Genomic DNA, 16,283 nt, shown 5'->3' on the forward strand with positions numbered 1-16,283 from the left:
CAACAAATGAATAAAACAAATATTTTTATTTTTGGACATTTCCTCAGAGTCTTGTCCATATGCAAACATTTTATAAGGTTATAATTTTAATGCTTATAATTAGGTTTCACTTTTTCAATTGTAATCATATCGTTCATTCTGCCAGCATTTACTGAGTTCCTGTTATGTGCACAGCATCAACTGAGATCAAGAGAAATGCTTCACAACTTCACGTAATTCCATTTAAGCAGGAAGAGAGTTAGATATAGAGGCAGACTGTGTGTGTGTCTTTCGGCAACTCCTGTTGACGAATTTTTCACTCGATAGTTTCTCTGGAGCTAAGAAGTACTTCACTTTAACTCCTCTCATGCTACATTAAAAGTTCAACTTCCATAGAATAGTTTACTTACATAGAGTTCCAGCTGACTTGGCTGTGTAAGAGATTTGTTTTTAATTCTAAAAGCCATATCCCTCTGACCTTGAAAATATTTTAAAAATGCAGTAAACAGGCCATAATTAGGTTTTAAAACATTTAAGCAGTTTTCTCAATTTGCTGCAAGCAAATGTGTTTCACGCAATATCTGGCATCATTCTGGGCACACGGGAGACACACAATAGGCACTTCCTAATGGTATCAGGGTATTAAATATTGTGTCTTTCATGTATTTTCCAACACAAAACACCAAAATTTATGAAATTTTATAGAATCATGGCCAAAGCATTTAACGATAAAAATTAGAGTAACTGGATCACTTTTGATTAGAGGACTAAACGTGAAAACTGTATTCAGATTGTCAAGAAAGTAGAAGAGTACTGACAGGAGGATGTGCTCAGCCGTCACAGACATGTTGATACCTCAAAAAAAAAAAAAATCTGAGTTAGTGTTTTCCTGAGACTCTTGAATGTTTCTAAACAAGTGGTAAGAATTATTTAGGGAATTAATGGTTCTTTTTCCTTAATTATTCCTTTTATCTTCAAATACCGGGCACTACCAATTCATATACAATATAACTTATAAAAATAAGGAACAATAGACATGGTGAAATAGTAATGGGTTTACAAAACTGCGCTATAAACCTCTCCCATGATAATCCTTTCTGGTCTGATATCTGCCACTTTCTACTCCTCTCTGATCCAGATGTTATACAAGAACACACATTGCTTGGGGCTTTGTGCATTCTCTCCCATTCCCTTTCAGAATTTCATCGCACAAGGCACAGAAATGAAGTCCGAGCAAGGATGTATCTTGATGGCCACAATCCCAATGAAACTGTGTCCTGACTGAGGAAGACAGGCCCTCTCTGCGTTCTGGAATTCCTTCTTGGGTAACCTTCTTGGGTAACTTCTTTTTAGGTATTTTCCCCCCATCCAAGTTAAGCTATTCAACAGCCAGGAAACAGAATGACAACTTTCTTGTAGCTTTCACATTCACCATCAATGTGATATAGATTAAATATCTTACGATTTTTATTCTATTCTGAGATGTGAGTCTTACTTCCATGTGAACAAGAAAGTATAACCTTTTCTGATTTACTGCTGGCTAATGAGTTCCTGAAGTATTTATTCCAACTGAGAATTTTGCAGGCCTATATTTAATACATTTTAATGCCCATATAATAAGGCTGAATTACCTAGAATGTTGTAAAGAAGTGTACTTTACAAAGCGTTCAGTCAACACACTTATGTTTTCAACTCATGTGAAATCACTTATTCAATTCAATGTGAAAATATTTACACTCTGGCTGGCCTAAAAAGCTCGCTCTAAAAAATATGAATAGAAAAGGAGTAAAAGAAATAAAATTGAAACAGCTCAAAATAATCTTATCAGTAAGGGTTTGTTACTTACTGAGGGTTTGTTTTCTTTTCATCTTATGCTCCTTTAGATGTTAAAATTAGAGCTACTCAGGTGGCCCATGTACTTCTTTATATCAGGTGCCTAGCAGATGTCTTGCATATAATAAATATTGGCTAGTTTCATTAATACAGTATAACTCTTATTACAAAGGATTATCAGCAAAAATGTCAGTGTTGGAAAGCTTTGCTGAGAAATTTGAAGTTTTTCCATTAAGAATTCCATGTAATCAGAGGCTAAGGAATATGTGAACAAGTGAGTTATTTTGAGAGCCAATTCCCTTTTAAAACCAACCAGACACTAATTTATTGTAAAAATATGAAATAAAAATATTTAAAGTGAATATTTTCATCTATAGTTAAATATGCCAATATATTAACGAAATTATTCTAATTTCTGTCCTTTTCAATCTTGATTCAAATGTTCATATATTTTGCAGAATTGGAAATATGGTAATATATAATCTGAAGTGCTGTATTTTTACATTAGTATTATTTCTGAGTTGCTATTAGTCTTTGCTTTTATTATTTTTATTGATTGAATAATATGAACTTAATAGAACATAATTTACTTAACTACACCTCCATTATCTGATACTGTTTTTCTTTATTTTCTCTAGGTCCAGAGCTTATGTGCTACATAATTTCAAACTACCTTCAGCTCTCTGAATACCTTGTTACCTACATTTCTGCCACTGCATATCCTCTTCTCTTTGCCTGGAATGTTTTTCCCTTCAGCTATTCCAAAATCTGTGTCATACATCACATCAACAAGGAAAAGGACAAAAACCACATGATCATCTCAATAGATGCAGAAAAAGCATTTGATAAAATTCAATACCCATTTATGATAAAAACTCTCACCAAAGTGGGTATAGAGGGAACATACCTCAACATCATAAAAGCTATATATGACAAACCTACAGCCAGTATAGTACTCAATGGTGAAAAACTCAAAAGCTTCCCACTAAAATCTGGGACAAGGATGCCCACTATCACCACTCCTATTCAACATAGTCTTGGAAGTCCTAGCCACAGCAATCAGGCAAGAGAGAGAAATAAAAGGGGTCCAAATTGGAAAAGAAGAGGTAAAAGTGTCACTATATGCCAACAACATGTTACTATATATAGAAAACCCTAAAAGGTCCACACAAAAACTACTAGAGCTGACCGAAGAATTCAGCAAGGTGGCAGGTTACAAGATTAACGTTCAAAAATCAGTTGCACTTCTTTGCACTAATGATGAATCAACAGAAAAAGAAAGTAAAGAAACAATCCCCTTTAAAATAGCACCCAATGTAATAAAATACCTAGGAATAAATCTAACCAAGGAGGTGAAAGAATTATACACAGAAAACTATAAACCATTGATGAAGGAAATTAAAGAAGACTTTAAAAAATGAAAAGATATCCCATGCTCTTGGATTGGAAGAATCAGTATTGTTAATATGGTCACACTGCCCAAGGCAATCTACAGATTTAATGCAATCCCTATCAAATTACCCAGGACATATTTCACAGAACTAGGACAAATCATAATAAAATTTATATGGAACCATCAAAGACCTAGAATTGCTAAAGCATTACTGAAGAGAAAGAAAGAGGCTGGAGGAATAACTCTCCCAGACTTCAGACAATACTATAGAGCTACAGTCATCAAGACAGCACGGTATTGGTACAAAAACAGACATATAGACCAATGACAGAATAGACAGCCAAGAAATGAACCTACAAACTTTGGGTCAACTAATCTTTGACAAAGGAGGCAAGAATATACAATGGAATAAAGACAGTCTCTTCAGCAAATGGTGTTGGGAAAACTAGCCAGCAGCATGTAAAACAATGAAGCTAGAACACTCCCTTACACCATACACAAAAATCAACTCAAAATGGATCAAAGACGTAAACATAAGACAAGATACAATAAACCTCTTAGAGGAAAATATAGGCAAAACATTATCTGTCACACATCTCAAAAATGTTGTCCTAGAACAGTCTACTCAAGCAATAGAAATAAAAGCAAGAATAAACAAATGGGACCTAATGAAACTTTACAAGCTTCTGCACAGCAAAGGAAACCATAAGTAAAACAAAAAGACAACCTACGGAATGGGGTAAAATTTTTTTGCAAATAATCTTTGTTTAAAACAGTGGTCTATAAAATTTTTTGTTCTTATACTCTACTAGTAAATAATTTTTAATGGCAGCTCCAATACACTCTGCATATTTATAAAACATATACTCTTGAACTCATATGATATGCACACCTAAGACATATATAGGAATAAAAAGATGAGGCATAATAAACAATACTTTAAAACAATTTTTATTTAAGGCTCCAAACTTTTTTATTCTCACCCCTCCTCCACACCAAATTACTAACTGTACCAGATGCATAGTCTTTAAATATTTTGGTAATTGTGAAGACTGGCATTATTAGCTACATCTGTCATACTTAAACTTAGGGTAGCCTCTGACTGTAACAATAGTAGATGGTAACTTCGTATTTCAAGAATTCTTGAGAATCCCAAAAATTTCAGGCCTACTTCTTGTCAAAGTCGATTAGCTCATTACTGTTCTTTACCCACTGATGTGACTAATGAAGGGTTCCTATTCAGGGTAGAATGTCAGCTTTGCCATTTTCTGTTTGTTCTGTTATCTATACTTTATTTATAGGAATTATTTTCAATCTGTGAGGGTCAAGTTAGTTAAAAATCAAATAATATGACTGGAAATCCACTTAATTAAGCACAAGTGCCATATGTTGCTGGAAATTTTAAAAAGCAGGATGGCACCTTGTATTCACATTCCCTTCTAGGCTGTGGAGTCATCCCTTTCCTTTAGGATAGCTCTTTGTAGACCCTGTGACACCTTTTCCTTTGACATAGGGACTGAAGAGAGCACTAGTGTCTACCAGTAAATTAACCATTAGAAAGGTAATTTCTTACTTTTTAAGATAGAAATAAGATCGAGCAGGTCTAGCATTCCAAAGGATCATCCTATACAACCTCTGGGTACATGCACTCGACTGTGGAGACCAGTAGTTTAAATACAACTTGGAAAATGATTTCTGGGACACCTCTCCTCCATAGTGCCCAGATGATATTATGGTGTTGTCTGTTTATAGGTTACTCTACTTGAGCTTCCCTAAGACTGGAGCAAGACAGTCACCTCTGAATGACTTTTATTCATCTTCACAGTCCTGGATTCCTAAGATCTGGCACAGTGCCCTATAAATCCAGTTGATTTAATCAAATTGAGCAGTTTCACACTGCTTCTTCTTTTCTTTGGTTCTTCTGCAGTCTTTGTTTTCTCTTTTTAAGTACTTTCCTATGTAAAAATGAAGATAATACTGGAAAGCATGAATACAATATCATCCACAATGTCATCAAAATTAATTATTTCCAGACTCCTGTGTGTGGGTGTGCAAGCACAGACACATATAATTTTACATAAATGGGATAAACAATGTTACTTTTTGATGCAGGATAGAGTTATCTAGTAGAAAGAGGGTGGATCAAATAGACTTGGCTATAGATTCCACCCCAACTCTACCACTTTTTAATTGTGTGACCTTGAGTAATGTACTTACTGCTCACTTTTCCCCTCAGTCTAGTGAAAAAAAAAAAGGGGGTGGGGGAAGTTAACAGTACCTATCTCTTTGGGTTTAGGGAAGAATTGAACAAGCATTCAATAAATGCAAATTTATTTTCCCTTTCTCTTAATCTTTACATTGACCTTGATAGTGGAGGGCTTTCCTAGGGTTCTCTCATAGTATCTTCCTGCAAGTATCTGGAGCAGACACATTATCTTATTAAAGTTGGAAGACTAGCACCCAACATTTAGGTGTTTAATACATATTGGCTAAGTAAATGAGATCCTAGAAAGAGCTTGCTTGTGGAGTTCTGTTTGGACTGAGTGATTCTGGGTTCATCTAAATAAACTGCATCTCATATTCCATTTGCTATCTTCATTATTAAACCTGCATATATTTTCTTCTAGTTTCAATTAAAAATGCATCTAAGTGATTCTGAGCAAGTCACTTACTCTAGTGTGCAGTTTCCTCATTTGTAAAAACAATAATGGTTCCATAATAGTACTTCCTAAGTGCGAAGTACTACGCAAATACTTGTTATTACTACAGAAGCCAGTTCATTGTTCATTTTAATTTGTTAACTATTACCTTGTGGACACCCTTACCAACCTCTTTTTTTTTCCCCTACCACACTACTTACCTGTACTGTATCACTCAGCTTTCTTGGATATTTATCTTTTTCTAATCCTCTGGTTTATTATTATTGTGGCTCAGAATCACTGATCTCTACAAGGGACCACCTGATGAGCCCTAAAGGAAACCAAACCGGTAAAAACCAAACTAGAGGATATAATCACAACTAGGCACACAGAGTTGAAAACATAAGGCTTAGACTTTTTGATAAAGGAAAATATACCAAGAGAGGCAGGGACTGTGCTTGAGAGAGAAGTACAGGGGATCTGAAGCCTGGTTCTGTTTACTTTAGCTCTGTGGACCTCAGGTAAGTTAGTACACTTTTCTGGCCCTCAGTTTTCTCATCTTTAAAACAGAGGTGATAACAGTACTTACATCATAGGATTATAATTTGAGATAGCGTGTGTGAAGCACTTAAGAATAGTGTCCTGCACATTATAAACACTCAGTAAACATTAACTGTTAAAATTACTATAAACTGATAAGTGGTTTAAAGCAGGCGGGAAGGCAAAGCAAGAGTTTAAAAGGTTGGAGAAACAATAAATGTTAATTTCAGTCATTCTGTATTTTCTCTTAAATTTCTCCCTTCTTAAGTCCTATTTCTAGACTAAACTACTTTTTTTCCTATAAAATTTCCTCCCCACCTTGATCAGATATTTTATATTAAACAGCATCAGTTCAAAACATTTGAAGGCAGCAACAGTAAAGCTACTAATCATAACCTTAAGGTAGACTATTCTTGTACTTTTTTATACACAAAACATGCATGTTTCTAATCTGTATAACCTAAACAGTTGCTATTCACTTTCCTGCTGGTATAATTGGGAGTAGGGATGGGAAGTAAAGAGAAAGGTAGGATTTCAAGCTTTGTCTCACAGCATTTTAGGGACCAGTGGCAAGTCTTTCCTAATAGTTTGCATGGAGAGGTAACAATCATCTGACAAAGCTGCCACGTAGAGTTTGCTTTTAACATTCTTTACTTTCCTCCATGACATCTAGAGAACTCACATTCACTCTTCCCTGCAAAGAAAAAGAGCCTCTACCGCTCTTGGGCTATAAAACCTATGCCCAGGTTTTAGATTACGGATTGAATGCATGTTGGCCACATCTACCCTGGGAAGTTTTTAGCTTGGCTTGCAGAGCTTGGAAATACTGCCAACATTAAAAAATCGAGAGATTTCATGCAAAAATCCTGCTTTAGGGTTTCTTTTGGGGGCGAAAAAACAGAGAATCTTAGAACACTGGATCCACATTCCTCAGGGCAGCAATCTGCTAGAGCTGAACAGCTGCTCCCTTCAGTTACAGCACGGACACTCCAATTTGCCACGTTCCTTATCATTCCCTGTTGTCTTATACCAGTACAGTTTCACTCATTTGCTTTAATTTTCTGGCCCCTGTAGACATCTGAGTTTGCAAACGCTATCTAGACCTTTCCTGTCTCCCATAAAAGCTTACTTTGTTCTGTCCCAACTCCCTCATGAGTTTCTCAAAGCAATAGCTAATTAATCTGATTAAGAATGGGTATTTCTGTATGTGCTCTCTAGCGATCGTATCTTAACAGAAAGGGGTGACTCTGCAGGTGGATATTAGACACTACGGGATTACAGTCAGGATGTTAACTGTCCACTCTGCTTTTTCCGCTATCCTTACGTAGCCATACCTCACTGTCCTTAAGGCAAACCACAGGAATCGGTTCTCTGTAGAACAATGAACACTGGCGTTATGTGTGAAACCTACTTAGATAGTACTTTTATAGCTCGCCCTAGTTCCGAAGGACCAAAAACTACTAAGGGCTATTCCCGTTTCCTTGGAGGCTTCGGGATATCCGGCCTGACGGCACTTCCCCTCACCTGCTTTCTGGGATCGTTTTGCGCTTGGCAGTCTCGCCCGAGGAGCGCGCGCATCCAACATGAGCTCATTTCTCAGGGGCGTTTCTAGAAGGCCGGGCCTGGCCACGCGCACCAGGCGCAGTCGGCCCCACTCTTATCAGTGGCCTCGGCGACTGGGCGGGGCGCGGCCGCCCAGAGACATTGCCTTTCTAGAAGCTTTGTTCTCAGTTTAGCGTCCGAGAACTTGCACGCAGCCCGGGAAGCGCCCTGCATCCGTTTGGCCCTTTCTGGAAAGAAGCCGGTACTCGGGACGTGTACCCCGGGCGAAGGGGAGCCTGGGGCGCGCAGAACGAGCCCCTCCCCGCCGAGAGTCTCTAGTGGGTGGGGAGAGCCCCTAAACCCTCAGCTCGCTGGAGCGCTCCGAGCCTCGCCCCTGCGACCGCAGCAGTTTCGCAGTGGCTCGCGCTCTCGGGCTGCGGTTTCCACACCGGCTGCGAGTAGCCGCAGGCGAACCCGTCAGACTGTCCGCCACGACCCAAGTCGCGCTTGTCCCCGCTGCTGGGACCGCCGCCGGGGGCCGAAGGCCAATCACATTGCAGCTAGGTCTTGCGATTGGACGGCAGTGAGTGCCGATTGGCTACCATTACGGGTTTCGGCCTCCCTCCTTTTCACTTTGGCCCGCACTCCAACTCCAAAGCTTCAGGCCAATGAGAAGGCGCTTTATAGACACCGTCCCTTCGCTTTCCACTTCTCCCCACCTCGGCGAGGGAGGAGACGTTCTGACTGGCCAGGCTGTCCTCGGAAGCCCAATTCCCTTCACCAATCACCAGAGGAGGTGCACTCCCAGCGGAGTTTCGGCCAATTACAACGCGGCCGCGGTGCTCAGCAGTGCGCTTTAACAAGCGACTCCGGGCTTCACTGCCCTTAACTCTTCAAGCTTTCTCGTGAGGGCCGGCGGCTCTGATTGGCCGCTGTTGCCATTGTCGAATTTCTCCTCCAGCCAGCCACAGAACGAGGCGAACCCACCTTCTTCTCTATCGGCTATCTTCGGCATTTTCCGCCCTTGGGCGTGAATTTCCAGCGACATTTTCTAATTGGCTCCTCACGTGGATCGGTTTTTTCCGGGAAGAGCCGCAAACAAACGACGTCCGTGATTGGCTCCGCTAGGGCTTCGGCTCCCTTGCCGAAGGGGGCGGGCACTCCACTCGGCCGGCGATTCCCAGACGCCTGTTACGCGGGCGGCGGGGCGCTGGGCGGTGTAAGGCTGGGTGGGGGAGGAAGGAGGCGGAGGACGAGTAGGAGGGGGGAGGGGGAGTGGGGAAGAGCTAGGCGGCTGCGCAGACGGCGCTCCTTACACAGAGCAGCCCCCGACCCGGGCGAATGCGGGTTTGTGCTGCCGCCGCCGCCGCCGCCGCCGCCGCCGCCGCCGCCGCCCGGGCCGAGTGACAAAGGAAGGAAGGAAGGAAGCGAGGAGGAGCCGGCCCCGCAGCTACTGACAGGGCTCCGGGCTAGGGGCAAAGCGCGGACACTTCCTGAGCGGGACCGAGCAGAGGCGAGGGGCGGGAGGGCGGCCGCGCTGGTGCCGTGGACGGGGGAGGGGGCCCCGAGGGACGGAAGCGGTTGCCGGGTTCCCATGTCCCCGGCGTATGGGGAGCAGTCGAGGAGCCGCTGCCTGGGGTCTGAAGGGAGCTGCCTCCGCCACCGACGCCGCCATGGCCGCTGGATCCAGCCGCCGCCTGCAGCTGCTCCTGGCGCAATGAAGAGAGGAGCCGCCGCCACCGCCCGCCTCTGACTGACTCGCGACTCCGCCGCCTTCCAGCTCGCCGGGCCCTCGCCGTCAGCCCGTCGGATCCCGCCGCTGCCGGAGCCGCAGCGTTTCCCGTCGCATCTCCGAGCCACCCCTCCTTCTCCCTCCCTCCTTCCCATCCCCCCTTCTTTTCAAGCGTGAGACTCGTGATCCTTCCGCCGCTTCCCTTCTTCATTGACTCGGAAAAAAAATCCCCGAGGAAAATATAATATTCAAAGTACTTATTTTCAATCAAGTATTTGCCCCCGTTTCACGTGATATATATTTTTTAGGACCTCCCCACCCATTTCTCCCCTCCAAGGAAAGGAGGAGGAAAGAATTGTATTTTTTCCCAGCCCCCAATCATCTATATGTTAAATATCCGTACTGATCTGTCTTCAAGGAGAAATACATCGCTCGCCTTTTTTTATAGCTATACAAAAGGACTGAAAAGCCAAGAAGACGAAGTCTTTTTCTTTTTCCTGTGGGAGAACTTAATGCTGCGTTTATCACTAACCTAACACCCCAACATAAAACAAAAGGAAGAAAAGGAGGGAGGAAGGAAAAGAAGGTGATTCGGGAAGAGAGTGATCATGTCAGGGCGGCCCAGAACCACCTCCTTTGCGGAGAGCTGCAAGCCAGTGCAGCAGCCTTCAGCTTTTGGCAGCATGAAAGTTAGCAGTGAGTATTGATTTTATTTTACATCCTTTCTCCACCTCACCCTGAAAATAAGAGACTTTGTAATACCATGATCTTAAAATATTAGACCTCCTGATAAAACAATCAGAGATAATGGAAAAGGGCAAAAACCTGTCTTCAGTCAAGGATGAGGCAGCTTCCTCTTTTCTCCTCCCATACCCCCTCCCCCGGTCTCATTAACCTTGAATTGAGAAAATGATTTTTATTTGGACGGTTTGTTTTGAAACATTTCTTACAGTTTTCTTGCTGTTGATAGTCATCCTTATCAACTGGTTGAGAATGTCCATGTTAAAATAGTGATGGAAGTGTTTACTTGCTCATCCTTTTGAATAAAGAGGACAAGGTTTATAACCATGATGTGCTTTTGCAGAGTGTGTGGCTATTGGAATGAGGGATAGTTTAGTTAGCTCAGGTCTCAGGGGTTATTATAGTTTTGTATAGTTAATAGGGGAACTAAATGTTACTGTCTCCTAACATTTATTTCTTGCTTATATGACTATACAGAGTATTTATTCTTATTCCAGACATGAACTTGCTCAGTACCAAACTCAGGTTTGGAGGCCAGCATTGATTCCTCCCTTTAGAAGGGACTGGTGGGGCTGATAATCAGTAGCAGTAGTATCTCAACACACATTGTTTTAAATTGAATAAGTGGTTTAATATGTTATCTCTTAACCTTCCTGATGTGACATTACCAGTCTACCACTATAGAGTTAATGTTTAATCAAAAGGTAATTTGGAAGTAGGTCCAAGTTTTGATTGAGGTTTGTATTGTCATGTTGCCAAATAGTAAGTTGAATGTGAATTGTCATTGACTCATCATTTAAGTTCAGTTTTGGGGTGCCATTGCATTCAGTACTTGTTAAATGATCTGGAGTTCAGGAATCCCTTCTTGGAACTGTTTAAAATACTCTTGAATTGGTTTCTTGTGGAATTTAGGTAAGAGTTAGTTAGAATAATAAGGATTTAGACTTTTCTATCATAGGTGTTGCAGAAGGCCGTGGTCCTGAATATCATACGGATATTTGGGCTCTGTTCAGGGTTGTTGCTAGGCTGTACCCTCTTCCCAGATTTGTGCAGAAAAATCTATGTTCTTGAGTGTTTCATATGTTAAGTATTCAACATTCCAGTGTATATTTATGAATGTTTATGTGATATTTAATGACAGTTTATTTAAACATACAGAATTTGACAAATATCTATTTTGTTTCCTTATTCCTTGAGAAAGGAGCACCATGAGGGTAAAGAAAAGCTATTTTGTTGCTTAGAAGGAGGAGAGAATTGAAGAACTGAGATTAAAAAAAGTGTATGCAGTTATGTGAAATTGATTACATCCTTAAGCAACATAAAATGATCACTATTAATTGAACTCAGGATTTCAATTCATACTGGCTTTTGAAACTTGCCTGAAACGGGGTAGTCTAAGGTAATAGCTGAATGGGAGATTATTTTTGAGAGTTAAATATTTTTTTGGTGACTAGCTAGTACAGAATGCAGGGTATGTGAAGAGGGAAGCTGATGATGCATCTTTCAGGGAATGGTCAAGCTTTCTAAGCACTTCATGGGGTCATTTGAGAGGAATATTTAAAAATTCTGGGGTAATTTTCAGCTATGATGAAGCAAATCTTTTAATAGCTGCTTAAGAGGCTCTTGTGGTACTGGAGTGTTTGTATGTTTTTCATCTTGGTTTAAAAACCACTCGAAATCAATTTTAGGTAATTAATTATATCTGTTTCAGAGAGCAAAATAGAACAGCTTATAATAAATTTGGGGCCTTTCGTTTCCAGGATTCTCTTTGAAAATGACCCCTTAATTCTCAATTGTGTGAATGTTGACTGAGGATGGAGTAACTTGTAAAGTGTGTAGGTTAAAATGTTGAATTTTCTGTTACCATATAGGTTGACTTAACATTTAAAAAGTTGGAGTTCAGTGCTAATAATGTGTTTTTGACAACATTGACTTTAAGGACATTTTAGAAGAAATGATATGGGCTCTATTGATATTTACTGTAGAAATTAAAACTGAGGGAAAATGTTAAAAATTGTTAATTCATCAAAAAATAAGCTTCAATAAAAAACTAAATGAATAGTAAACTCATGGTAGGGGAAATAAAAAGAAAGGGAAATAGTTAGCATTTGTTAGAGCGCTAGTGTTCTAAGGGACCCCTGTTGAAAAGAGAGATACATAAGAAATTATAGCCATCGGCCTGAAAAGCTTATCACTTAGTTGTGGAGGCAGGTTATAGGACAGAATGTGAAAACAATAGCCTGATGACTGCAAGATTATAAATACAAATAAAATGCTGTGTTTAGAGGGACAAAAAGGGGTGAACTAGATTGGTTGGAGAGAGAAGACTTCCTATAGAGGGGTGTTTTAAGACAGGCATTAAAGGAGGCAGTAACTTGAGTTGATAGAGAAGCATAAAGGATTCTAGATGGAAGGAATGGACAGAGGCACAGACATGGTGATTGTTGTATGACAGATCAATAAATTTTGTGCTTATAAAGCAGGTTGGTAAATCTGAGTTAAAGGGGTCTAAGTAGAAAAATAAGAGATGCGGTTTGAGAAATATGTTAACGTTAACTAATAGGGGGCAGAGGGGGCCTTGTAAGAGTTTGGTTGAGATTCAGGAGAAATTGGAATTTACTAAAGGTTACTGAATAAGGTGCTTGAAGGTGATTTGGGCAGCCAAGTTGATGGATTAGAGTAGAAACATTGGAGCCCTTTTAAGGAGTAACAGGGTATGTTGTAAATAATTAGAGAATATAAAGTAAAATGTGAAAGTGGGATGAAAAGAATACATTTGAGAGACAGTGTGAATGAAGAACTGGCAGGACTTTGGATTGGATCGAAGGGGAATATTTGGGAAGGAGTCAGGAGTTAAAAATAAATTCTGATGTTATTGGTCTGGAAGACTTGACCGCCAAGTTATATTGTTGATTGTAATGGGAAAGTTGAGAAAATACTGAGATGAGAAGGTAGATGAGTTCACTTTTTGAAAATTTAATATACCATAGGTTTCCTTGAAATTCAGTAGACAGCGGTTGGTTACTGGCAATGATATTTAACTTTCTAGTCTATTAATTGCACTGTTTCTAATTTTTCTACGCCTAAAAATGGTGGGTTTATTTTCAGGAGTAGTATGCTAAGGGTTTTTATTTATATGCTTTCCATTTGAAGTCCTAAAAAAGAAAATAATTTTTTATGTAGATTCAAAGGCCTCACACTTAAAACCTAGTTGTAATAGCCCCATGGTAATTTATTTGAAAATATGAAAATATTTTTTAGACTAAACTGTGACATAAAATTTTTAGATGTTTTATACAGCCTTTATTGTTTGTTACATGCTTAAAACTTTTTTTTAAATAAATAATGGCTATTCCTAGGTAAACCTTGCTTTTAAAATGATGGTAATATGAAGACTAGCAGAAATTAAAAGTTTATTTTATAACAAGCATTTCTTGCCTTTTTTGTTAAGCATTTATGCCAAGTTTAAATCAGTATATTTGAATTTTTTTAACTTAATATGGTGAAACCATTTCTTTTTTGTCCATATCCAGATTTAAGTGTTAATTAAATAAATTTTAATAGTTGTATGGTTCTTTCTGTAGCATCATATGTAGTTTACTCAAAATAGATATGTGGTGATTTTGGTTACAATATTAGTGATAAATTATTTTGATAAGCTATTAGTGAAGATTTAGCTGGTTACCTAACTAAGTTAAATCACTTAAGTTATTTCTTCATATAAAACTTTTCTAGATCAAATTTTTTTTTTTTAGTGAAGAGAGAATAATTAATACCAGCATATTACTGTACAGTATTTAGTTATATGGTGATTGAAACCAAACAGCAGGTGCTAACTTAGCGTTCTATTCCCAAAGGAGCTCAATCGCTTTTGACATGTTAAAAATTAGGTTATTAGAATTTAGCCGATTTCTAGATTATCCATGTTAATGTAGAAGAGAGCTCATGTGTGAAACTGAAAACCGAAACCTTTCATTAAATTTTCATTCCTTTCCCAACTAGACCTTTCCATAGTTGTTTAAACACTAAGACCTTCATGTAAGAATTGCATACTTTCTTGTTGCAGTGCCTCTAGAATGCTAATTGTGAAATGACTGTAAGGCAAAAGTTCTAGGAAAAAACTTGAAGGGAACCCAGGAGATTCACAAATCAGTTTTGACTGATAGGGAATTGCATTTAGAAAATGAGGGTGACATCTCATTTCACTGGGATAGTTCTATTGAAAATCAGTACATACTTGTACCCTGTGCTATCTGCCCCTTGTTTTGTACTTGGGTTGCAGGTGTGAGATAGTGTTCTGGAGAAACAGCAAGGCTGGGAAAGTGTAAGCAGAAGATTCTGAGACCAGACGAGCTCTTTTTTTGTGTGTGATTTATGATTAGAGAAGGCTATGAAACATACATGTGCTGTGTGCCAACCCTGATGCCACAGTTCCACACTTTTTAATAAGACTCATGGGAATTTGGGACAGGGATGGTGTTAGGCAGGCTGTGGAAATGCGGTGTCTCTTATGATGCTCCACCCTGCAATGGAGAATTGAAGGGGCAGAGCACATGGGTGTGATGGGACTATATGCTGATACTAACAGGACCAACCTGATTTCCCTCCCAGATATTGTTTTACTGAGACCATAATCACCATGAGTAAATGAATTTGTTGGAATGTTTAACGTCATTTTCTAGCTTATTTTGGGGGGGCGGTTTGTGGAGAGGGAATCTTGCATGATTTCAAGAATAAGAGTATTTTCATGGTTCATTGGTTTTAAAGTAGAGATTGCAATCTTTGCTTCTCTCTTGGATTGTACAAATCTTCCTTGGTTATATAAATTGTCTTTGAAATTGGTTGAGCATGATGTAGAAATGTATATTTATGGAAAGACCTGTATGAAAAGAACAGCAAGGAAAAACTGACAGTAGAGTTAAAAGAGCAATCTGTTTTCCCCAAAGCTTCCTACTATTAAATTGATAAAATAAAGGGAACTTACTCTATTCTATTATTGAGTTTTTAGCCCAGTTTTTTTCTTTAATGAGTTAATATTCAGCACATAATAGACATTCAGTAAATTATTTCAGTTTATACCCCTGACTGTAATGTACTTGGTCTGGTACAAGATATAAAGACACAACTTTGTAGATTTGGATTCTTAGTTTACAGTCAAGTCTCCTTCCCCACTTTTGCTTATGTTTTGGGGAGAAAGGACTATTTTCAAATGATATGCAAGTTAAAATTCTGTAAATGGTTGAATCTCATATTTTTGTATTGAGTAGTTTACTTAGAAGCGTTTTAGTTTGATCAGATTGAGACTATGATGTTTTGGTTTTTTTGAAACAAATTCTGCCAAACCAACTTTTCCTTTGGTCTCCAGGGTACCATGGCCAAACAGTGGCATAAATATGAACCCTTATCATGTTCCCTTATTAGCATAGTTTGGTGTTGTTAATTTCTTGATTGTCCTTTTAAATCAATTTAGTAATAAAAAGTAAACATTTCTGACGGAGGCATTATTTTTCTAGAAACTTGTATTTTAGTTGGTGGTATAATTTAAATGAATATATAGGCCAGAGAGATGGTGGGTAGGAAGGCAAAAATATTAGTAACATTGGTGCATAGCAATAACATTAATACTCCATTTTTTCATTACCATTAATTGTATTATGTTGAATTCCTTGGCTTAGGAGTCTAATAAATAAGTTGCTTTAATAGAAAGTGGCTGTGAATGATGTGATTGACTTGTGATATGCCTATTGAATGTTTACTGTGTGCTAATAATCACTCTGCCAAATTCTTTACATGCAATAGCTCATTTTAATCATTACAACTTTACAAAGTAGCTAATACTATTATCCCCACTTTATAGAAAGGTAAATGAGATTTAGAGAGGTGA

At 39.1% G+C, this 16,283-nt stretch overlaps 2 protein-coding genes and 1 long non-coding RNA gene across 6 annotated transcripts in view; 2 read left to right on the forward strand and 1 right to left on the reverse strand.

The window, feature by feature from the left end:
- Window positions 1-662: 662 nt before the first annotated feature.
- LOC140697311 (uncharacterized) lies at window positions 663-9,813 on the reverse strand. The gene is made up of 2 exons (XM_072964379.1): window positions 7,909-9,813; window positions 663-834 (listed from the first exon to the last, which is right to left on the reverse strand). The coding sequence occupies exon 1, from the start codon at window positions 9,811-9,813 to the stop codon at window positions 9,118-9,120; it is 696 nt and encodes a 231-aa protein (XP_072820480.1). The 3' UTR covers window positions 663-834; window positions 7,909-9,117.
- On the forward strand, window positions 1,179-4,159 carry LOC140697318 (uncharacterized). Its single transcript, XR_012074240.1, has 2 exons — window positions 1,179-1,304; window positions 2,451-4,159. It is a non-coding gene; the product is annotated as an uncharacterized lncRNA (long non-coding RNA).
- A 376-nt stretch (window positions 9,814-10,189) lies between the features above and the next one.
- The window catches only part of GSK3B (glycogen synthase kinase 3 beta), a 165,743-nt gene continuing 159,649 nt past the window's right edge, over window positions 10,190-16,283 (forward strand). For all 4 annotated transcript variants that reach the window (XM_006210331.4, XM_006210332.3, XM_031680768.2 and 1 more), the window contains exon 1: window positions 10,190-10,354. In XM_006210331.4, coding sequence (XP_006210393.1) covers window positions 10,267-10,354 — 88 coding nt within the window. In that variant the 5' untranslated portion in view covers window positions 10,190-10,266. The remainder of the gene's footprint in view (window positions 10,355-16,283) is intronic.

This window comes from Vicugna pacos, chromosome 1 (genome assembly GCF_048564905.1).
Source record: "Vicugna pacos chromosome 1, VicPac4, whole genome shotgun sequence".
Taxonomy (NCBI): Eukaryota; Metazoa; Chordata; class Mammalia; order Artiodactyla; family Camelidae; genus Vicugna; species Vicugna pacos.

Excerpts from the sequence above, each read along its gene's own strand:
- LOC140697311 (XM_072964379.1), bottom strand. The coding sequence starts at position 9,813 with ATGGGAAGGAGGGAGGGAGAAGGAGGGGTGGCTCGGAGATGCGACGGG.